Below are 24,140 nucleotides of genomic sequence, written 5' to 3' on the forward strand. Positions count from 1 at the left end.
GTGACGCTAGTTTGTATTAGCAGCGTGGGTGAGCCAGTGTCAGCAGCAACACCTGGAAGCTTGTAGACAGGGGCCAGTGCCCCTGTAAAACTGGTCCTGGCCTGTTATGGCACCTGTACTGAAAGCATTTAAATAAAAGTTTATTTAGTTTTATTGAACATTTTCCTTGAATTTTAAAGAGGCAAAACAATTTTCAAATGGTGTTGTGCAATTTTACCAGAAGAACATAAATACAATAAATGATTAGAACTGGAAATTAAAGTTAATTAACAGGAAATTCAAATCAAAGGTAAAATCAATTAATAATTATTAATTGATTATAACTGAAATCTGCTTACTCGCCAATGCTCTTTATTCTTTTATCCAAGGTTTTTTTTTATCCAAGGATGCTTCTAGACCAGCTGTTAAAATCCAGTTGTCTTTCACCAGTTTAGTCATTTAGACTGTGGCTATCAGCATATAATCACCAACCAAAGGAAATTGTTGGTCGGTTTATAAGAGTGTTAACCAAAAAGGTGGATCTGGCTCTGAATAATAAATTGTTCAATATCACAAACAACCACAGTTGAAATATTGGTATCTTTTTTACATAATAACCCCTATTGCAGTGTTATTGTATCTAATAACTATGCAAACATACACTACTGAAAATAAACCAAGTCAAGTAAAAGGCTAATCAAAAAAAAAAAAGGGGGGAAAGTTTTAAGGCCTGGTGGATTCATGCATTTAGGGGTGTCCTTTAAAATAGCAACAGCCAAATCCCTTTAATGTCTCAAAATGGGCAGAAATTGGTTCTCTGCATTTTGATCCATCCCATTTTGGGAGTACTGGGCTGCCATTGTTAGGCGCTGAGGGAGTAACCCAGAGTGGAGGCTGTTGTGATCGATCCGGTTACTTGTAGTATTTTCATTCTTAATATAAAAAAGTATAGATTTTATGCACTGGAAACAAGAAAATGAAGTTGTTCTTTAGTTATTTTGAACATAAATGACCTTATTCCATTGTTGAGGAACAAATGCGAGCCAAACCCCCTGAGGTCATGTCCCTTTAAATCCACGACGACCATCTTATTCTGACTAACAGGCTACATCTCTGGTATTACTACTTTGTTCAATACTAATGCTGCACCACTGAGGTCCATTATGTTGACAGATGTCCCTAATATTTGTGTTATATAGTAGTGTCATAAAAATAGTAGGAGCAATATAGGCCTACTGCACCCTTTACCAGTATCACTATCATCCATTGAGATCTCAGTTACAAACATATGAGAAAACATGTTGGAAAGTATAAATAAACTTCCTAAGAAGTTTTTACTTGTGTCTACTGTCCTGGAGAGAATAATGCCCCTGTCTAAAGTGAATATATATGCCATCTGCAGCACAAAAGGTCTACGGTAGAGGGTGGGTGCGGTGCGCAACAGCGCACGAGATCCCAATATCAGATGTAATTGTTGCCCATTTCGATTTTGAAGATAAAACAAAGCTTGAGATCTATCTATCTATCTATCTATCTATCTATCTATCTATCTATCTATCTATCTATCTATCTATCTATCTATCTATCTATCTATCTATCTTATCAAATATAAAGTTATAATAACAGTTGGTCTAATAACTGCTATAACTATGTTTTCCATTGTGTTTCTATTCAGTTACTTTTTTGCTGAATGAAGGGGTGTGTAGGTGGGTTTGGTTATGTACCACCGCATGTGTTCCTCCCCTGCGTAAATAGTGCGCAAACACGAAGAGCCCATGTAAAGACAATGAAGATCTGGGGACATAATCCCGAATAGAAGGGGTATTTATTTTCATTTCTTTTTCATCATGGAAATAGGGAGTATCCGTATGAATAAACAAAAAGATACATAAATAGACAATAAATACCCAAAACAAATTAGCTGAATTTTGTTGTTGGGATTAACCATCCAGCTCTGTCCAAAGAGGGTTTATAAACTTTTTCTTTTCTTCCACTGTGCGTTGTGTAACCAGAAGGGAGATGTTTTCTAACCGGGATGAGCGCAATGCGGAGACTAGTTTTTACGGAAAGGCTTTCATCGCACCGTGTGCGTAATGCCTTCAGCACAAATAAGGATGAAGGTGTTAAAGGTGCTGGACAGAGGAGGACAGCGCGTGCTGGTGGCGTTTGGATGGCTTCTTTTATGGGCGACGCGCAGTGGAGCAGGTGAGGAGCGCCACTGCCTTTTTCCTGTTGATGCTGTTCATTTGATCCTTACATATAATCATGCAGATTCCATTTCTACAACCTCTGTACCATGCTTTTCTGTAAAAGAGAAGCAAAAGTCTTAATCGATGTGTATAAGTGTTCTTCTTTCCATTCAGTGTTATCTGAGAAACTCCTGATTCCCAGAGGTGGGATAGGCTGGATTCTTTAACAAGCAGCAGCAGTGACACCATTGCCATGTTAATTAATAATTTATAGAGTACAGAGTGAGGCTGACTTTGGTTTTGTCCATTATCTCAGCAGTGGAAACCGTATTTGTAGGATTTTATATGGCAGACCCTCATAAATGTTTAAAAGTGATTTATGTTCAGCCCTTAGATTAATAAAATTCAACAACCAACTACTAAAAGTCTCTTCAGTGTATATTTCTGCTTTGCTTAGAGACTAAAATGACTTACCTTATCCGATTACAGGCACAGGGTCTGCAAACAGCAAACATCTAACTCTTGTACCTTGCCAGATATTAGAAGTTGATCTTTAACATCCACTCATGACTTGATTTTTTGGGCTTGTGTTGTGTTCGAAGCTGAAGCTTTGTGCCATTCTCAAATATTTTCCATTTCAGGATAATTCTATATTTAGTTTGGTCCGTCAATTTAGAGATGTATCTGTGCAGGTTCCCTGTGGTTTCAGAGAAAAGCTTGCCTCTGCCATGTCTCACTGAAAGGATGCTGTGTTTCATGTCGGTGTGCAATCACACTTAACACATTGTGTTTATCATATCTGACCAGAGCACTTTCTTCCACATGTTTGCTGTGTCCATGGTTTGTGGTGCACTGCTTGCAAGGCTTTAATGTACTTAACTTTAAAAACAGTCTCTTCTTCTCTCATAATAAACATCAATCTTTTGGGTCGACAGATTTTCCCACCTGAGTTGTTTATCACTGGATCCATTGGCCGGATTTTTGCTCTTCTAAAAACACCTGGCCTGTAAGATAAAAACAAAATCACTCTTCCAGTTTTATGAGACTTTTTATACGTGTGTTCATTTAACCAAATCACCTGGATATTGTTTATTACATAATCCCAATGGTTTTACATAATCGGATCCTGATTATGAACAAAACAATGGAGATGACTGCAGTTTTTTTAAAGGAGTTTTTGCAAGTCGAATGAGAGAAGAAGTGGAGTTGGTGGAGGAACATAAATACCTTGTGTTCATCTGGACAACAAACTCAACTGCAAACAACTGTCAAGCCGTCTACAGATGGAGCAGACAGTCCTTAAGCAAGCCTAGGTCCTTCAGGGTCTGTTAGAGAGTGTTATCTCTTTTGCCACCATCTGTTGTGGTCACAGCATCAGAGAAAATGACTGAAAGAAGCTCAACAAGCTGTGTTCTAGATACTCCTCTACAACCTCCAGGGATGGTTTAAAAAATAATTAAAATAGACAATGTTATTGACTACTGCAAGCTCTCATTCAGATTGTTAAACACAGCAAAGTGTCTTTATTCAAAGGCTGCTCCAGATTAAATGCCAAACAGACTACTGCAGAAGTTGTTTTCTGCCTAGAGTTACTGACATTTATAACATCTTACTCCCTTTGGATCAATAAAGTATTTTTGAATTGAATTGAACTGAGGCCTTCATAAAATTGCTATATTTACAAATGTATACTGTGTTTGTTACAGCTTCTAGATGTGTAGACCAACCCTGCAGTCCACCCCTTGGGAATCTGGCCAGTGGCAGAGAACTTCTTACCCTGTCAAGCTGCTGTGTTAACAACAATTCCCACCAACGTTTGTGCTCCTATCCACCCCATTTATGCCCAGATAACACTCATCCTCCTTCCTTCATGACCGACGACCCATTTTTGCACCCTGATACCTGGTGAGCATCAGGAGGAGATGACGTAAAGCAGGATGAGATCCGGCTGAATCTAGAGACAACTTTCTACCTCTCTCATATAGTTTTGGTGTTCAGGTCTCCCAGGCCTGCTTCCATGGTCATTGAGCGTTCAGCTGATTTTGGGAAGACATGGGAGGCTCTCAGGATATATGCTCACAACTGCAGGGTGGAATTCGATCTGGACGATGACCTTAATCAGCCGGGCTCACTTTGCACGTCCCGTTACTCTAATCCTCGACCTTGCACTGGAGGGGAGGTAAAGGGATTTTTCACAAAGATGTCAAGCATTTTCGGAATTTACATTCAGTGGTATTTACCTCTCTTCTCTCTTTCCTGCTAGGTAATCTTACGTACTCTGGATCCAAGCAGTGCAAGAACATTTGACCCATATAGTCCAGAGGCCCTTGTCCGCCTGACCGTCACAAATCTCCGCATCAGACTTTTGAAAGCTCAGACTTGTCCCGTGTCTATAAACTATTCAGCAGAACGGACAAACCCCACAGACTCATTAAAAAGCACACCCTCAGTACCATATGCTATTTATACCTTACAGGCCAGGGGGACATGCTTGTGCCATGGACATGCTGAATATTGCATACCATATAAAGGCAATGAGGACAAAAGACAAAAAAGTGACATGGTGAGTGTCTGAGTCATGCATAGTATGGGCTACCATTTAGAAAGTTACCCATTCAGATATTGAGAGCAATATTTTGGGTTATTTAGCCTGCAAAAAGAGAAAAGCATGGGCTTGATTTTCAAAGTCACATTATCGTCACATCAATCAAACATTCATTCATATCGCATTTCCTATCACAAAATTTAATAAAAAACAAAATATTTGATGTGTTAATTAAATATTTATTCAGAAAGCTAAATATTTAGCTTACAAACTAAATATTTACCTTAAAATATAATTATTAGTCACATCCTAAATGTTTAGGTCCAAACTAATTATTTATTCTGCAAAATAAATATTTACTTCCAATTTTTACATATTTAGTTTCCAAACTAAATATTAGGTAGTAAATTAATTATTTATTTACTAATTCAATATTTAGCCTCCAGTTAAATAATCATTTCCTGACCTGATATTTAGATAAAAAGTTGAATATTAAGTTTATAAACTAAATATCTATTTAAGCTCCAACCTACAATTTGAGATTGTAATTGGATATTTAGTTTTGTGCTAAATATGTAGATTGCTAAATAATAATTTATTAACAAGTGAGATATTTAGCTTGTAAATTACGTATTTAACTTGTTAATTTAGTTTGGTAAAGAAATGTGGTGTTTTTTAAATATATGAATCCTTTGGGGATAAAGTCATTTTGATACAAAACAAAATTCTCTAATTATGGACTTAATAACCTAATATATTGCTGTGAACATTTGACTTGAGTTTGATAATGGCGTCCTATAGTACAGAGATGTGTTTGTTGGTTCTTTTAATGAAGTTTCCTTTTAAAGGATGTCAAATTTAGAGGTAAAATGTTATTCTAAAAGTAAACATACAGCTCAATTGACTTTAAGTCATCATGTATGCTTAAACTTTCCTCTATAAACTCTACTCATAGATTTCTAAAATCCAAATAAATACTGTAATAACATTGGGTTAAAGGCTTTTTACCCATCATTTCCAGGGGAACCAAAAGCATTTTACTTTTTTTTCTGCATAGTTTTTTCCTTTTTTTCTGTAGTAAAATCCCACCAAAAGTATCTGTTGATCAAGTTAATTATCATGACTTTCTTCTCTTGGACCTTGAACTGTTTTTGTCTGTGTATCTAGGGAACATGCGTTTGTAAAAATTCACTAATGTTGAATAGGAGACTGATGAGCATCTCACTTGCTTCCCAGGTATTTCCAAAGTGTCAATGTGTTCACCACACTGAAGGGGATCACTGTGAGAGGTGTGCCCCACTCTATAACGACCGGCCTTGGAGGCCTGCCAACGGCAGCAGTGGTGAACCGAACCCGTGTTCCAGTAGGTGATCGATAGTTTGATCAGACTAAGTTATTTGACCTTTTTAGCATCCAGGTCCTTGACTCTGGTCAAAATTGTTTATAAAATTTTTTTTTTTCCTTCTTTCCTCCAACACTTGTAATGGCACCTCACTGATGTTAAAGAGTGCGAATGCCATGGCCATGCAGATAGCTGTCACCTCTCTCTGCGAACTTGGATCTCCTCGGGTGGAACCAGCGGGGGTGTCTGTGATAACTGTAAACATAACACTGAGGGCCGCAGGTGTCAGCGCTGCCGTCATGGCTACCATCGCCGCATGTTAGTACCCCTCAGGTCTCCCCACGCCTGTACACGTAAGAGTCAACTAAATATGAATTAAAGATATAGTGGAGGATGTTCTTTTTCAGGGTGGATCATCAAAATAAGTGGTCCTCCTAACTGTCAATCATTCTGGTGATGTTTCCGTGAGGCCGTCCTACGTCCTCGTCCCCATTTTCACCTAACCCTGTCCTGGGAAAAACCTGGCTGCTGAGAATACCCTCACACTGATGAGAAAAAGGATTAAAATATGAACAAAAAGGGAACTTTTAAACATATTCTTAATGTTTTTATTATTTCTAATGCATGGTTGCCCCAAAATGCAGAGTTCTGGTGGATAGATAAAGTCCAAGGACTACAAAATTACTTGTATGGAGACACGTTATAGTCAATGTGCTACAGTCAGTGTTGATGATTATATTCTCTGCTCAGTGGATAGCATTTCCCGCTTTTGTTATCAACACCAATTTATATCATTTCTGACAAAACATTAATATGTTTAAAAGATCCCTTTTAAATCATATTTCAATCCATTTTCTCATCAGTGTGCGAAAGTTGAGGGCGATGCATGCTCCTGCAACAGGGGAGGTAATTCTCGGCAGGCAGGAATTTCTTACCATTTATCTATCCACCAAAACTCTACATTTTAGGGTATCCATGCATAAGAAATACAAAAATATTAAGAATATGTTTAAAAGTTCTCTCTTCATTCATATTTCATCCATTTTCCCATCAGTGTGCGAGAGGGGAGCTAATGCTCGGCAGGCAGGTATTTCTTGGCATAACACTGGTGGTCAGACTGACATAGTGGAAAAATTGAGAATCATCTTCTGTAATGTAAGCTTGTATGAGCGATGCAAACAGCAACTTTCAAACAGAATGTCGACTTTGCCTTTGCACGCGTTTAATAGGTGTTTTTTTTTTTTAAGTAGAGAGGGTGGGTCTTTTTAAAAATTCGAGAAAATCTTTCACTATACCTTTAATTAAGAGGATTAAATATTAAATGTAGGAGAAAGATGGTACCAATATGTAACCTTTAGTGGTCTAATAGATAATCGAAGAAAAAGTTAATAGTTTTCACAAACAAAATGTGCATCTATCCATCTCAGGCTGCTGGTGTGATCCTCGTGGAGCGTTGCCTCCTCTACCTGGGGAGGTTGGACCCTGGTGCCACCCTAAAAGCGGCCAGTGCCACTGTAAGCCTGGTGTAGGGGGTGTGAGCTGCAGTCACTGCCTGTCTGGCTTCTGGGGGTTTGGAGAAGATGGCTGCAAACCGTGTGTCTGTTCACACAGCTGTGACCAGACTACCGGGCACTGTCTGAAAAGGTAGAAATTTATAAAAACCCTGAAACAATACCCTTTCATTTGATAAAAGAAAATCTGAGCATATAACAATGCAAAAACCATTTCCAGTTTGTTTTGGTTTTTTTATGCTTAAAATGGCTTCCAAGCATAAGAATTAAATTTTTTTTTTTTTTATAAAACCAGATTTCATTAGAATAAATGGAGAGCATCAAATAAAAATCAACTGTAGGAGCAGATTTTTATTTAGTTTTGAGTGGGACTTTCTTGGAAACACCTGTCCTTTACACGCATCTATAGTTTCAAAAACATGGCTGCCACTGATTACATTCTAGGACAGCAGGCCCTAAAAAGTGAGCAAAAAATGATTAGTTTACAATGGCCAAGTTTGATATGAATTATTAAGTGTAGGGCTGCAACTAAAGATTATTTTGCAAATTGATTAATCTGTTGATTATTTTTTCAATTAATTGGTTAATAATCGGATAGCAAAAGGTTCCTTAAAGAAGATTTTTCACAAAATTAAACCAGGTGAAACTCAAACTTTTTGAGGAGTTCTGGATGGAACTTATTGACAGACGAAAAAGTTATTTTAATCTCAAATGCTCTGTCAGCTAAAGACATGTTTTGCAGGCTCTACACTCCTGTTAACGATTGATTGCTAAATGAGTTGATGATTATGGTTTCAGCCCTAATTAAATGTATAATTTGAAAAGTAAGAGCTGCTTTGCCTTTTATTATATAAATATATACTATATAAATATGAGTTCAAAGGAAAATATGGCAGATTTCAGCTTTCTTCTTACAGCAGCCTGTGTATCCACTAATGACCCAGTTTCAATGTCCAAATCCTATTTCTAAGTTACAGAAAAACATTTCATGCAATTATTTGTTTTCAGCACCTATATTTCATGGAAAAAATATAATAAAGCTTTATAGAATGGCCGTTACTTCAAGCATGAATGTTTTATAAAAGTTGGATTATGAATATTACGAGATAAAGCTAAAGATTGTTTTTTAACTTTACAAAATAATGTGAAACAGTAAACCTAAGCTAAGTAATAGCTTAGCTTTTTTCGGAATACCTTTTAACAGAAAACTTTTCAGGGGGGAATTTAGCGTTCCTCACCCAGCGAACTGAGGCGAACTGAGCATTGTGCGTTTTAGAGTCCGCTGTCCCAGAATGCAATGTCAGCCATGTTTTTGAAACTCTTGATGCGTGTATCAAATTATGATTCAAATACTTTGATGATCATAGTCGTAACATAAAAAATATGTAAACAAACATGTTTAATGGGCATTAATACTGTAAGGGCGTAACTGTAATGCTTTGTTATGGTTTAATTTTTTTTCTCCACATTTGCAGCTTTCCAAATAATTATGTACTGAATGTGCCCATTGGTGGAAAAATCCCAGATGTGGATCAAATGTTCACGGCTGAGGAAGAAGTGTCATGGTCGAAGGAGCTTGAAGTGTCTGCTTCACACAACACAGGTGATGGCCATCTGCACTATCAGGAATAATTTAGACCGAAGAAGAAAAAATAAATAATTTAACATAGTTTTTCTTAATCAGGAAAATGCAGGTGTAAGGAGAAAAGCCTGAGAGGTTTCACTGACCTTTGCAGGACCAAACATGACTACGGTGAGAAATTTAACTTTAAAGCATCACCTGATGTAAAAACTGCTCCTCTCTACAATATGCGATATTTACTGTGCTTCAAAAAATCTCATTGTCCTTTATGGCTCCTGACAGTGATCAAGGCGAGTGTGCTGTCGGCTCATGACAAAGGCAGCCATGCAGAGGTGAGGGTTAAAGTTCGTAAGGTGTTTAGATCTGGTCAGGTCAGGCTGCACCTGGGGATCATCAGTGTGTACCCTCTGTCCTGGACCAGCCGTGGCTGCACCTGCCCCATCCTAAACCCAGGTAAACACTTGCTCCAAAATCATGCTGCATTTTCAACATAGCAATTTTACATTAAAATACAAATCTAATCTATAATTTCTGTATTTCAGAAACAAATAGTCTTAAAAGATCTTGTTTTGCACTGTTCTCCCCCCCTCAGGTGTGGAATACTTGCTTGCTGGCTCAGAGGAGCCTGGAACGGGTCGGTTGTTGGTCACCCTGCAGAGTGTCGTGGTTCCATGGACGCCTCGGCTATCTCTGCTTTTCTCAGTGGGCTTGATGAATGGATGCCTATGATTCCAACAGGCAGAGCTGAATTTAGAGGGACTAACCTGATATAGAACAGACCTTTTCCCAAAAAGAGAACTTTTAGAAGTGGCTGTTGTGATGTTAAAAAAAGACCAAAAAGGCGAACTCATGGCCAGGTGAGTTCACAAAACTGAAGGAATTACAGTGCCTTCAGAGGATTCTTGAAAATCATTTTAAAGTTGTTCAGTGTTACAAGCTTAAACCTCATTTTAGGTGTTAGACCAATAAAGAGCAATTTATTATTTTATTGATCTTTAACGTGCCTACTCTAAAAGATGCCATTGGCTGAAGCGAATAAGAGCAGAAATTAGGCCAAAACCAAACAAAATAAACAAAATTTTTACATTTAAAATTACATCTTTTTCAGCAACTGTGGTCCTTCTAGAACTCCTCACTTCTTGCTATCTGATTATAAATAGATAAAAAAAAAAATTGAACAGATTAGCTGATTTTCTTTTCTCTTTTTGCTAAAATAAAGGGAAATAATAAACACAGAATTTACTTAAACCATGAGTTTATTTTCTATTCCTGAATTTCGTTTTTAGCTCCCTGATCTAAATGTCAAGTCCTGGCCTATCATTGTTTTTTTTAATTCTTCTGTTGTGGACTAATACACACATATTAGACAATGCGTAATGAACTTTTCCTTGAAGCAATTGGTGGAAAACAAATAAAAGTTGTCCAGTTCAACAAAGATAAGTATTACTCACAGACACTATGAAGGTCATTTCAACAACCAACTAATGACTTTTTGTCTTGACAGCAAAAACTTTAAGGAAGCTACACAATCCTTGCCTGCAGCACTTTGCAGGGATAGACGTTTCTGCTGGACAATGAGCACAGAAACATCAGAACATCTACATCACAAGACGGTTTACAGCAGCCTTGATCTTCTCCTTGTTTTTGGTTTCAAGTGGCAAAAAACACTGTTGATGCTACGCATCAAAGCATGTGTAGTTAAAAAAATAAAATAAAATATCAAGCCATTTTAGCTTTAACTGATATTGGTTTGGTTAGTGTGCTCGTGATGGGCTCCAATAACCAAAATGACAGCAAGATAACCTACTGCTGCAGGTCCAGTCTGATGACTCAAATCCCTGCTTCAAATGTGTCGGTAGTTAATCAGCTTTTACTGCTCAAAAGAAAATCAGTCACAATGTTCTTCTTTTTTTTTCTCAATAAGAGTCCCTCTGTGATGGTGTGGTGGCTTTAGTTAGCCGTCTGCTTAACCGTAGATGACATTTTGTCACCAGAAACTTCAGATGTCTCTGTTGTGGGGTCATTCTCAGGCAAGAGAGCAGAGTTGTCATCAGCCGCAGAGCCCGAATCAGCTTGGGAAGAGTTTTCTTTATCTTCGTCCTGGGGGTAGAGGTCGGGGTATCTCTGCATGCACTCCTGCATGCCTCGAAACTGTTCAATGCACTCGGAGCCTTTCACCTCTTCTTTGCTGTAGTGAAAGCATGAAAACGCTTCCTTGAACTGAGAGCCACAGGGTCCACTGGCCATGCCGCCCAGGCAGGGGCAGTTCCAGTTGATCTCTCCGCTGGGTAAAATAAGGCCTTCTGAAAAAAACAAAAACATTTAGAACACGGGTCAGTTAAGGTGTAACATTAAAATATTTAAATCAATCCTACAGAAAAAAAAAACTGTCTAAACTTTTAGGTGTTAAAAAAAAACAATACCTCACTAATTAACCCTAAAAGACTTTGGCTGTTCTGGTTCAAATATATCCAACATTTATTTTCTATGTAAAAATCACGGCTAAAGGGTGTGTTTATTAAAAAAGGGGGATTCTAAGATTTGAGACAGGACTATACATCACATTATTAGTGTGAGGGATTGTATTTGAGTCAATGAGTCAATGCAATCAACTGGTTTCCTTAGATAGAAAACTTTGTATCAATTTAACTGTATGATCTGGTTGAACTGTAAAGTGCCTTGAGATGACATGTGTTGTGAATTTGGCGCTATATAAATAAACTGAATTGAATTGAAAACTACAAGATTCTATTCAGTTATCAGAAATCTTTCATTTAAATAGAAAAAAGTTAATACAATCAATAGATTTCCTATATAAATTTGGATCATTAATTAAGATAAGTTCATGATGATTTTTAAATAACATACAGTGAAATAAATTAGGGCTGCAACAACGAATCGATAAAATCGATAAAAATCGATTTTTAAAAGCGTTGGCAACGAATTTAATCATCGATTAGTTGTGTCGCGCGATTAATGCGTCATCCGCCGCCGCCGTCATCCCGGGGAAGAAAAAAAAATATGGCGGAGCGAGTCAGCGCCGCAGTTGCGGTGTTGCCAACTCAGCGACTTTTCAGACCCCTCCAGCGACTATTTTTTTAAAAAGCGACTAGCGACAAATCTCGCGACTTTTTACGGTGTCACTGGCGGCTTTTGGAGACTCTTACGTGAAAGCATGTATCGTTCCTACTCTTGTCCTCCAGCGGCAGCTGCTGCAGTGGGGCGCCTCCCCCATCCCAACGCCTTTCTCCCTCTCCCACAAGAATCCCTCTCAGCGCTGCAGTCCGAGCCGCAGGATTTTAGTGAGGAGTTTACCCTCAGCGTCCAGACTGCAAATGAAGCGCGCATGCCCCGGCGCAAATTGATCACAATAATAAAAATAGCCTGCGCTTTGTAAAGTGAAAAAAGTCGTAACATGCAACTTTTGTAAAAACAAATAAACATGGCACGGAAGCACCACTGTTATGACGCAGCACCTGAAAAGAAAACATGTTGGAGCCTTCAATGGCAGTGAAGATAGCTGATCAGCAGGATGAGTAACCATGTTTGTTTCATTTTAAAGTGGGGAAACGTAAGTTAGTTTCTCAGGTAGCTCATCTGATGCTTTCCTTACCGTGTTAGTAGGTTACAGACAGTGATAAGGTTGGCTACTTATTTTACTTTTAATTTCATTTGAATTAGCTTAAGCAGCGTTTATATTTTCTTTATAAATAAATTAATTTGCAAATTATGAGGGCAAGGCTTTTAAAGTTTAAATCTTCTGGCAAAGATAAAGTAAAGAAGATCCTGCAATTTATGGAAGTAAAGCAGAATAAAATCCAGCAAGATCAGTAATATGTCAATTAAGTATATGCCACATTCCCATGTAAATATCTGTCTTTGGAGGATGTGTTTTTACCACCCCTAGTTCTCTCATTTTTATTCCAAATACAATTTATAATTTGAATCACAGGGCTATTTTTATCTCTATGGTTCAGTATTTTCTCAAGTAGCAACTTTAACTGCTATACTTTCCTGTCTTAAAAGGCAGAACTCTTCTAGTCTAAAAAAAACTCATTTGTTGAAATGGGGGGGCCTATTGTTTGAACCCCTTAGGGGCTTTAAAAAACAAAAATGCCTGTCTCTTTTTGCACTTTATGAAACAAAGTAGCCTATATTTTGTGGATGTTCAGCTACATTTCTCATGTAAGTTTGCGTAGTTTTAAAACAAACATTTATTTTTCATATAGTACAGTTAATGAGCAACCTGTACTTGTGTACTTGTTTGTTCTGTCTAAAATGTTTATTTTGGAATAAAGAGGTTAATATAAAAAAAATATTTTGTGTCCGATTCATCGATTAATCGAAAAAATAATCGGCCGATTCATCGATTTTCAAAATAATCGTTAGTTGCAGCCCTAAAATAAATACACGGCCTAGTTAAACAGTTACATCCATTCATCAGATGGCTATCGACCTTGAAGAAAGCCTAAGGTTCCAGGCCCCTTTAAACAGAACACTGCAGGAACATCATGATTACTGTCCACAGTGAAGCCACATTGACCCTAACCATAAAAATAGAGCGCGTCCATAGAGAAAACAGAACACGCTGTGAAATGAAAATGGTTTCTGAAAACGCAAATGGAGCCATTTTGCAATATTTCTGCATATATGCTTTCTAGATTGTAATATCTAACTGTAAAACAAGGCGGTGGTAGTGTTATGCTGAGTGAAGTATTCACACTCAGCAATGCAGGAGCGTAAGCAAAACTTGAGGTGAAATAATTTGTACAGAGTCTCCAGCTGCATGTCATATCCATGTGACATGAATATTATATTGATGATTTAAGGACTTTGATTTCAAGACATTATTGTGCCAGGAAAGCAAAGCAAAGCAAAGGAGCTCTACCATTTCTGATGAAAGTTGGCACATATCTAGCAGATATATATGGAAGAAGTATAAAGTGTTTTTTTTTTTTAAGTCCAAGTAGCTTAAGTATAAATTAGAGCGCTCTTCATCTCAATAGTATAACCTTTTCAATAGAAATGGATGGCTTTCTTACATCACAACACTGCCCAGGCTTTCTACTATTAAAGCTACTACAACCTAAAAAGAAAAATACGTTTAAATGACAGCTCTCCTTAATATAATACTAACCCCGCTCCTCATATGGGTCTTCAGGGTCGTCTGCTATCAGCTCGGCGTTGCTGGGGGTCTCATGATCTTCCTTGGTCACGAAGATGATCCGATCCTTACCTTCAATTGCAATCAATGGAAAAACAATAATTAGAAGTGCTTCGTTTGCAAGTTTACAGCAAACTGTCACTGGTATTACAGTTATGGATCAACAGCGACCCCTGGTGGTGGCACTAGATAAAAGGATTAGTGCTGTTAGTTCAGCACTGGGAAGGATTTACTCTTTTAAACTGCTTTATTAGTATGTTTAGCTACATGCCATTTCCAGCCTGACTTTACAACCAAAAATGTTTATTTCCAAGCTCGCTATCTGAAGCACTAGGGACTACAGGAAGTTCTAACAGTTTCTAGACGTTAGCCTAGCATCCAGCATGCTGGCTCACCAAGATTACCAAACCATGAGCCGACATATAGCCAGAAAACATTCAAATTACCCTCCTGTTTGCAGTACGACATGTCTGCTGGTGTTTTTCTCCGTGGACCTCCGTCCTCCTCGATGAAAAACTACAGAACCGAAAGACTCTGTTAAACAACAGAGGTTTCATTTGAAAAGCTAGCAGGTGTCACACCGCCTTCACCGCCGCCGGGGTGACTCCGCCCCTTTGATTATGACCCCTCTAATATGGCGCACAATAATTACGTCATGCAAACTTTATATATATATATATATATATATATATATATATATATATATATATATATATATATATATAAAAATAAATGTACCGTTTTTGAGTTTATTTAAAATTTTGTCCATTTACAAACATTCGTTCGACTTAAGGTGTTTTAATACGTTATATGGAAGACCAACAGAATATTACAGCTCTATAAAATCTGGCTTCAAAATATATATTTTTTAAATACATGTAAGATGCTGAATGTTGTGAAAAACTAACAATGAAGAAACCATTCCCAGTGTGAAACATGGTAATGGCAGCATCATGCTGTCGAGTCTCGAGGTTGGCATCCTGACTTGAGATGCATTTAAGAGACTTTGGCTTATAACACCACATCTGTTTGGTGTATTTCACTTGTCTTCATGTTGCAATTTGTAAAAGCATCTATACAACTTCAAATAACAGCCGGGATTAAACTATAAGCATAATCAATTGACTTTCTAAAGCAATTGATTACTGAGGATTGAATCAGAGTGGGGTGGATACATAAAATTCGGGTTAAACGTGAGGATTTAAATATAAAATTTGTGTTTACTTCCACTTTGCAATTACCTGCAACTTGAAGCTATTCCATTACTTAAAATTCCAGTAGAATTCAGTAAGTTATGGATTGTTTTTGTGAAAGCGGTAAAAAATGTATTCTACCCCTAGGACACCAGGTTCTGGAGTAAAAGTTAGGGACCAGCCAAAATCTTCTGGCTGTAGCAAATTATTTGTCTGAATACCTGTTATCTAATGTGCACAAATTATATCGCGCTCTATACTACCTACACTCAACTTGGCTAAATTGTTGCTGTGCATTATTCTTTTTGTACAAATAAAGATATGTTGTTCATTTTATAAATGACTGTTAAAAGATCGTAAGAAAATAAATGAAACCACAAGCTGTGTTGGAAAACATTTTTTTTTAATAACACAATTATGCCATACAGAAAGTAAAAACAAAAATGAACCCCTTTCTTAGCCCTATCAAACCCACCCTCATCCCGACCATCCCGGCAGTTTTCAGCAGCGATTGAGTCTGGGAATAAAAGAGCGTGATGAAACAGACAAGATCCGCTGAGGGCCCAGGGATATTGGACAAACGCTGTACCCAGCGTAAGATGGGTGTTGATATAAACAGTCAGTGATTTAAAACAAAAAAATAAACGAATGTTACAAATAGTTTGTCTGAGATAGCCAGAGAATTATTAGAAGTACCGCGTTATTCTCGGTATGCTTTCTGCATCACTCTCCAGGCTTTTCTTAATCTCAAACATGGTTGACAGGTGATTAACATGGCAAGGCTTTCTGTCAGATCCTCCTGAAATGTCCATACAGAATACCTTCAGCTTTAGATCAAAATGCTGTTGCTGTCTTAGTGTTCCTTATACGCCTACAATGAGAAATGCCTGAGGAAATTCAAAGACAGCCACTCACAACCGTGTGCTTTTAAGCGTTTTTCGGCTGATAAGGCAGCCAAGGGGTGAATCAGGCAGCCTGCAGAGACCTCTACTGAGAAAAAAAAAAATTTAAAAAATCAATCCATGTTTACAGATACAACACTTAACCCTTAAAGTAACCTGAACACTTGTCTTATTCTCTATAGCAAGAGATGTATGGTGGAAAACAAAAATGGTGGAGTAAAAAAAAAAAAAAAAAAAAAAAAAAAAAAAAAAAAAAAAAAAAAAAAGATTACTTATCCCTGTTGCAAAATACACTGACAGAAGAGGTTGCAAAACAAAATAAAACGAAAATAAAAATAAGTGGATTCTTTCTCATGTGGGTCAGATTGGCCTATTTGAAATTAGAAGAGCAAAGCCCCCATACTGCCGACTTCACTCTGCTCTTTCACAAAGATCTCAAAGTACTGGTAGATGATGGTAACGGCAAGGAGGATTCCAGTTCCAGATCCGATAGCTCCCAAGAAGTCTGCCATGACAGACAGCCCTCCTATACAGAGCCCCCCAAATGCTGCAGCTGTGGGAATATACCTGCAGGAAGGAATCAAAATTAGACGTCACTTTAAAAGATCATTTAATAAACACCATTCCCAAAATGAAACGTGGGAGGTACCTGTTGAGTTCATGCACCATGGAGGTCTCTCTGTGTCCTCTCATTACCATCTGCTGTTCTTTTAATTGTTTTGCCACCTGGAAAGCAAAACAAACACACACAAAAATTAGTTTAGTGTTGGACTCAGTCGGAGGCCAAGCGGTTTGATATAAAAACACAACACTTACATCTTTGGCTGAAGATCCTGACACCTCAATCCAGGTCTTTGAGAAGAAGGCACAGGAACCAAGCATGAAGACTATGTAGATGACCGCGTGAACCGGGTCATCTAGAACAGAACCAAATGACTCGGGAGGAGAAAGGTAGTAGCAGAGCCCGCCCACTGGGTAGGCCCGAGCTGGTCCTCCACTTGAAGTATCCTGGAAACATTTTGGTTTCATCAGAAATCCAGTCATGTGTATGGAGCTGGTTCAAACTAGGGTTATAATACACCCTAATAATCAGTCTATAGAAGCATGAGACTAGAAAAGTGTCTATATTCCTCCAAGATTTCCATATTTCAGTTATAACCACAAATATACATATATTGTATATATTGTATAAATATACATACAGACCAACTTAAAAAAAGGGACAGATACATGTCCATCTCCCTCTTTTTTTAAAGAATAAAACCAGTTTAGAGTTCAGTGTTCTGTCGGCAGGAAAACTATTAGCTTAGAGCTCCACACATTTGATGCAGCCTCTGAGATAATGAGTGGACCACCTTTTGTGATTTTTACACATCTACAAAGTTAAATTTTGCTCCCCTTGTTTCTCAAAAAGCTCAACCTCAGACAGGGTGAGAGGTGAACCAACATGCACTCCTTACTACTCATCTATTAATGTAAACTATGTGGAGCTCTAAGCTAATAGTTTTCCTGCCGACAGATATATATATGCTATAATAAAAAGTTGGGTTTTTTTAGAAGTAAACCTGTATTAAAGCTCACTACAACTTCCTCTCAGATCAACAGTTTTTTTTCTTCATGATGCAGTTTAGTTAAAATCAACAGAATAATTTGGATTTCATCAAGGGCAATCTAAAAAATTAAAAGATAAAAATACAGCACGATTTTCAGGTTTATCCTATAATTAGAAACAGCCAGTAACCTGAAAGGATTATTTCAATATTGACAACAAATGGACGCATCTATTTTATTTCCATGTCACTGTGATGTTCCCCTTTGTGCGTATCTGTCATATAAAATTGCAACAATAACATCACATCTCGTTTCCACAATGTGACAACATGTGAAAAAGCATCCGTCATATACTTACAGACCAGGTTCCTAGAAGATTGACCAGGAAGTTGCCACTGAAACGTGTCGACAGCATCTGGGAAATCACATACAGATTGGACACCAGGGCAGACTGCAGGATGATGGGGATGTTGGAGGTGTAGAACAGCTTGATGGGGTAGGTGTTGTATTGACCGCGGTATCGAGCCGACTTGATAGGCAGGTCTACTCTGAAGCCCTGACATTCCCCCCAAAAAACAGGAAAAATGTAACCCACACTCATTTGGAAAACTGAAGATGATTTGGCATAATGCTCTCACCTGGAAGTATATCACCACGGCAAACACAAAGACAGTAGCGATGAGGTTCATGAGGTTAGGCAGGTTTTGTCTGTAGAAAGCTTCTCTTAGGGCACGCACTTTGTCTGTACGGGTGGCCAGCAGGTGGAACAGAGCAATGATGGCTCCTTCAAACTCCGTACCTGGATAAACCACATAAAGCCACCGACTGATCAGTCTAGCACAGCTGAATTCAATCTTATTTTTCTAAAAATGTTTAAATTCCCATACCTCTGCCAGTGTTGACAGTGGTAGGGCTGAAGGCCTTCCAGACAATGGTTTCACAGATATTGGTCGCAATGAAGAGAGAAATACCGGATCCTAGACCATAGCCCTTCTGGAGAAGTTCATCCAGGAGCAACACTATCAGACCTGCAACAAAAAGCTGGAAAAAAAGGCACAAAATCTGAGCAAGACCATGAAGATCAACATGGATCAATTTGAACAGTTTTAAGCCTGAAACTAAAAAGAAACTCTTATTATCATTAGCACCAACCTGAATGATGATCAGCAAGCATATGCCAGCGCCCATCTCTGATGGATCTCCATACATGCCAGTCATAACGTACACAATGGCCTGTCCAATGGTGATGATCATACCAAACACTGCATAAAGGACAGAAAATAAAATCTGATTCAACAAAGAACAGATCAACAACAATTGTACACATCCAAAATATCAAACTAAGATATCCAGAAAGGTTTATTAAAATAAAACAAAAAGACTGACATTTCTGAGCTCCATTGAAGAGAGCTCTGTCTTTGGGAGTGTCACCAACTTCAATGATCTTGGCACCAGCCAGCAGCTGCATGATGAGACCAGAGGTGACAATTGGTGAGATCCCGAGCTCCATCAGAGTACCTGGAGACCAAAGAGAAGAACAGCAGTTCTGAGAACCAGCAGAAAAAAACTGAACAGACAACCGTTAACCTTTGGTCTGTCACAAGATAACCTGATAACGCAGACCAACGGCAGCATCATCTCTTTGTTTTACTTGATTTTATTAGAAAAGAAACACACTCAGCCGTCAGAATATCGTCACTGATTTTTGGCTTTTAGTGAAATCTTTTTCCTATCATCCCGACTTTAGCTGAGGTAAAGCACTTTAAATTGTCCATGTACTGAATTTTGCCATACAAATAAAATTGCCTTGCCTCACCTATATTAAATAAAGAAAACAGAACAGTATGTTGAATATTATTTACCAAGCCCCCCTGCTGTCAGGAGTGTTGGGCAGATTCATTTAAAAAAAAAAAGGAACAAGTTATAGAGACTAGTTATTTCTCCAAAAAGGTTGAGTTAGTTACTCAGTTACAGCACGATTAAAGTAATCTCTTTCAAGGCAAACTACTAAATTCTTAATACAAAAAAATAAATGTGAATTATTAAAGGTATAGAGGACAATCTTTTATTTCAGAGTGGATCATGTAATTAAGAGGTCCTCCTAATTGTCAATCATTCTGGTGATATGTTTATGTAAGGCCGTTCTCATGCTCTCCCCTTTAGCTATATTTTTCTGCGAATATTTATGCTAAATATTTTAGAAAAAAAAACGAAGTAAAGCAGGTGCTTTAGAACTTGATTTCTATGCACCACAGGCTGCAACTAGCAGTAAATAAGACTGCATCATAACATGGAATAGGAATTAAAGATACAGAAAAACAAAACAGGAAGATTGAACTTCCAGTATTCCTGTGTCAAAGTATTATATGCAAACTATGTTAGGGTAATGCTGAAGAAGTGTAGAGTGATAAGTTAATAAACTAAGGCAGTCAGTTGTGAGTCTGTGTTTTGGAAGGTGAGATAATGGAAGTTTCATTTATATTGGAGCTGCTAGTTACAGACACGGAGAAAGACTTAGTTCCCAAACATAGTGAGAAAATCACAGGGACGTTCAGTCTTTGAATTCAGTGATTGCTTCTGGTTTAGGAACGTTATCACTTCCTCTGGGATCTGCGCCACCGCCTCACATCTCTGCTCTCTGTGTGAGCAACCACTGCGTGTTGAATGCCCGCCGACATCACAGCTCCTTAGCCAATCGGTGCCACCTATTCTTCCATCTCAGCTCTCCTGGTACGTCCCTGCACTTACAACTGTCCTCTCTTTCAGCACATATTCCGCCTTTGAAGCTGCATTAAATCGACTGGGTTTTAGTAAAACCCTGAGTCAGACTATAAGTATACAGATATGTGAAAAATAAATGGTTAGATAACACTGTTACCAAACAAACAATTCATTAATAACGGTTGTCAAAAATGGCTTTCAGCTGTCACTGATTATTCATATTTAGGATTTTCGAAAAGTAAAGATACTGACACGTATCTAGATACTAATTTGGCATGATATTGATACTTCTACAAGTTTGAATATATTTTTTATAGTTAATTTTAGGTTTTTAGGTTATTTATTCTGCACACTTATTTAATTAGCACCTGCGATTCAGCTAATGGACCACGTTAAATGGTAGGATTGAAAAAAAAAGCTGAATTTTACAAAATTAATTTTTTGCCCCCCAACACCTTTAACTATTTGTCATACTTTAATCCCATTGGGATCAAACATTGAACATTTTCCTGGATGATATCGACATTTTTGTATTGTGATTCATAATAGAATTTGAATAAAACAGAATAGGCAGATGCAACATTACTGCTAATATAACCTGCATTACATTCTGTATTTCTTTTTGTGAATAGAAATAAAACTTTAAAAAAATAAAAAGAGCATAAAAAGAGCACAGAGTAATATTGAAGTTCTCTGTTCAGCCTTCCTCTTATCTGCTGAAAGTCTTCTGTTCTTTCAAAGCCTATAAAAGCTGTCTCACCATGTAGATGAAAGTTTATTTTTCCCACTGAATGGGTTTTTCACATCTTAAGTGTGGCAGACATTTGACATACACACCTCTGTTGGAGGCCAGGATGACTCTCATCCAGTAGAAAGGATCTGCTGAATCAGATGACATGATCCCAAAGAGTGGGATCTGAAAAAAGTTTTCAAAAAATTTATCATTATGCAAATCAAAAAGGGCTGTCAAAACAAATTGTTATTTTAAGATACGTCAACAGATACAAACCTGGCAGCACACCAGAAAGATGAATAATGTGATGGCGGTCCATAGCACCTTTTCCCTGAACTGAATCTGTAACAAAAAGAAAAGAGCAATTGAAATGGAACATCACAGTTCCCTAAATAAACTGCAGAGGCTGAAAAAGAAATACATTGCCTTTTACCCCTACTATTAGAAGAAAAATAAGCAAAAATTTTATTGTTTTAATTACCCGAATACTGTTAAAGATTGTTTTGAACTAAACACTATCTACAAACCAAAGATTGACCCTAAGATTATTGAGATTGAGAACTGGCTTTTGCAGCTTGTGGAAAATTCAGTTTTCCTCAGAAATTCAAATTAGTTCAACCCCATATTCTTTGGAAAACATTGCAAGAAGAATGCTGTTTGTTTAAAAATTAATTCTCTCATTTCTACTGATATTTCAATAAACTAATTTCTAGATTTGTCTAACTAAAATAATTATTGGGAGCTGATTACAGACTGTTAGTGGTTTTTATGCTATTATGCAAAAAAATTAAGGAAAAATATAAAATAAATTTTTCTAAAAAAAAAAAAAAATTAAAATAAAAGTTTAAAACACCACCTTATTTTACAACCTGCATAGATATTCCTTGATCTCAACTGAAACTCAACAAAATGTGGTTATAAACCTAAAAATCTTATTTTATTAAAAAGGACCAGCGCATACCTTTCTTTCTGGTTTCTGAATCTCTGGCAGGACTGCACAGAAAGGCTTGATGACTTCCAAAAATTTGACTGGAGAAAGAAAAGCAAAAGAAAAAAAAGTGTGTATTTAGTTAGTAGTAGATGCAAGACAGACAGCTTGGTTCTGCTGCGTCAGCAATACTTTAGTTTGACCTACACCTTTTAGACCAGGTGAGAGCAGATGCAACGTCATCACTAACCAGCTGTCAGGAAAGCAAAACAACAGGCAAGTTGCTCACATGATTACTGAAGAACATTATTTACATGATAAAGCCTTAGAGCCACTGCTATCACGTCTGCAGCCTCTTTTCAGTTGTCTTTCCAGCTACTGTCACTCAGCTGTCTGATGTCTGCCTATAGAAACCGCTATGTACTCATTTAAAGCAATCCAGACACCAGACTGAACAAGATCTGATAGATACCACACAACAGCGTTTAAACAGTTGAGGAAAAAAACAATTTAGCTGTAAATTATGTCAGAGAAGTTAACGTTAGCTACAGGCTAACTACAGTATTTTCCCGCAAACCAGGTAGCAAAAGCGTTCAAAAACCACATCCGAGGCACGTACGTCTTCATTAACCTTAGTGTAATATGTGCAACTAACTGCACGTTCAGAGATTTAACGCTTTAAACTGATGCTCTTTATAAGGAGGTTCAACTTTCCACCTAACCTGACGAAGGTTAGCCACTTAGCTTCCCTGCGAGAGCTCCCTGCTCCCGGCTTTTTCAGTATGAAAACACAACTGTTGGTGCAGATATACCTCCAAAAAGGTAACAACAATAACCAAGAAGAAAAGTACTTACTCCCCATGGTGTCGTCGGACCGACTCCTGCTGTGTAGCTGTTAAGAGTTTGAGTGCACAGAGGAGTCAGTGTGGCTCCATCAGCCGCCGCGAGAGGAAAGAGAGTTGAAGAGACACGTCACCAGACAAGCCGCATGCACACGTCACTTCTCCGACAAAATAAACCTGGGGTATTATCATGCTCCAAGAGCAGTATGCACACCTGTATGGGGATACCAATTGTTTTTGAGTGCCATACGAACAATTTTGATGCAAAAAAGGCAAGCTTTTAACGCTAATATTTAGAAAAAGCGTATGTTATTCACAAGGTCCGCCTCTCCGCTAGATGGCGCTACATTTTTAAAGTAACCAATGGCTGTGATTTGGTGACTCTCGACCATCCCCGCCCATCTGATTAAAGCTGCAGAAACGTTTCTTTTGTTTTGCTGTGTTTGATCTGACAATGCGATGTTATATGGACCCAGGAGAATTATGATGATCTAAAATTAACCCATATAAAACCATATAAATAATACTCTGTTTAGAGACACATTCTGAAGTGTAGATACTAGGCCTACCTGTGCAAGGTCAAACAGCTTAACATGAAAGCACGGTCACAGTAGTGTACTCCATTATTTATACAAAAACAATCCTATTTATGTTTTCTAAGGAAATTGGTTGTTGCCTCTCAATCTTGAAAGAATACCAATTGCAAATCACCAGATAAAGCAGGTCAGGATTCCCCAACGGTTAAGGGAAAATGCAAAACTGCCCAAAATGTTAAGTCAAATCAAGCACAGCATAATAAAAATTGAAAATAGAAATACTGTGAATCAGAAGGATGGGTGAAATTCTGATGGGTTGTTGCATTCCTGTCAATTAGGAAGATGATAACATCAGATTAAAACAACTATTAGAATTTTGTAGAAAAGGCTTTAGGGACAATCCCCAAAAGTGTTATTTATAT

General features: G+C 37.8%; 3 protein-coding genes across 3 annotated transcripts; 1 reads left to right on the forward strand and 2 right to left on the reverse strand.

Moving 5' to 3' along the window:
* Nucleotides 1–1,750: 1,750 nt before the first annotated feature.
* Nucleotides 1,751–12,002, forward strand: si:dkey-202e22.2 (netrin-4). Its single transcript, XM_038295705.1, is given in 10 exon segments — nt 1,751–2,184; nt 3,875–4,347; nt 4,432–4,731; nt 5,950–6,076; nt 6,220–6,408; nt 7,483–7,699; nt 9,042–9,169; nt 9,251–9,319; nt 9,431–9,601; nt 9,741–12,002. Coding segments are annotated over 10 exon segments (1,923 nt in total). The 5' UTR covers nt 1,751–2,072; the 3' UTR covers nt 9,878–12,002.
* Nucleotides 10,392–14,945, reverse strand: LOC119790244 (mitochondrial intermembrane space import and assembly protein 40-like). The gene is made up of 3 exons (XM_038295716.1): nt 14,759–14,945; nt 14,286–14,384; nt 10,392–11,448 (listed from the first exon to the last, which is right to left on the reverse strand). Exons 1-3 carry the CDS (start codon nt 14,778–14,780, stop codon nt 11,099–11,101), a joined length of 471 nt encoding a protein of 156 aa, XP_038151644.1. The 5' UTR covers nt 14,781–14,945; the 3' UTR covers nt 10,392–11,098.
* Nucleotides 14,946–16,654: 1,709 nt separating this feature from the next.
* Nucleotides 16,655–23,353, reverse strand: LOC119790253 (protein transport protein Sec61 subunit alpha-like 1). Its single transcript, XM_038295727.1, has 12 exons — nt 23,196–23,353; nt 22,374–22,441; nt 21,689–21,754; nt 21,517–21,595; nt 19,345–19,476; nt 19,111–19,220; nt 18,846–18,999; nt 18,597–18,757; nt 18,317–18,514; nt 17,224–17,415; nt 17,057–17,133; nt 16,655–16,974 (listed from the first exon to the last, which is right to left on the reverse strand). Exons 1-12 carry the CDS (start codon nt 23,200–23,202, stop codon nt 16,788–16,790), a joined length of 1,431 nt encoding a protein of 476 aa, XP_038151655.1. The 5' UTR covers nt 23,203–23,353; the 3' UTR covers nt 16,655–16,787.
* Nucleotides 23,354–24,140: the final 787 nt, after the last annotated feature.

Source organism: Cyprinodon tularosa, unplaced genomic scaffold, assembly GCF_016077235.1.
Source record: "Cyprinodon tularosa strain WSP-4 unplaced genomic scaffold, ASM1607723v1 ctg11, whole genome shotgun sequence".
Taxonomy (NCBI): Eukaryota; Metazoa; Chordata; class Actinopteri; order Cyprinodontiformes; family Cyprinodontidae; genus Cyprinodon; species Cyprinodon tularosa.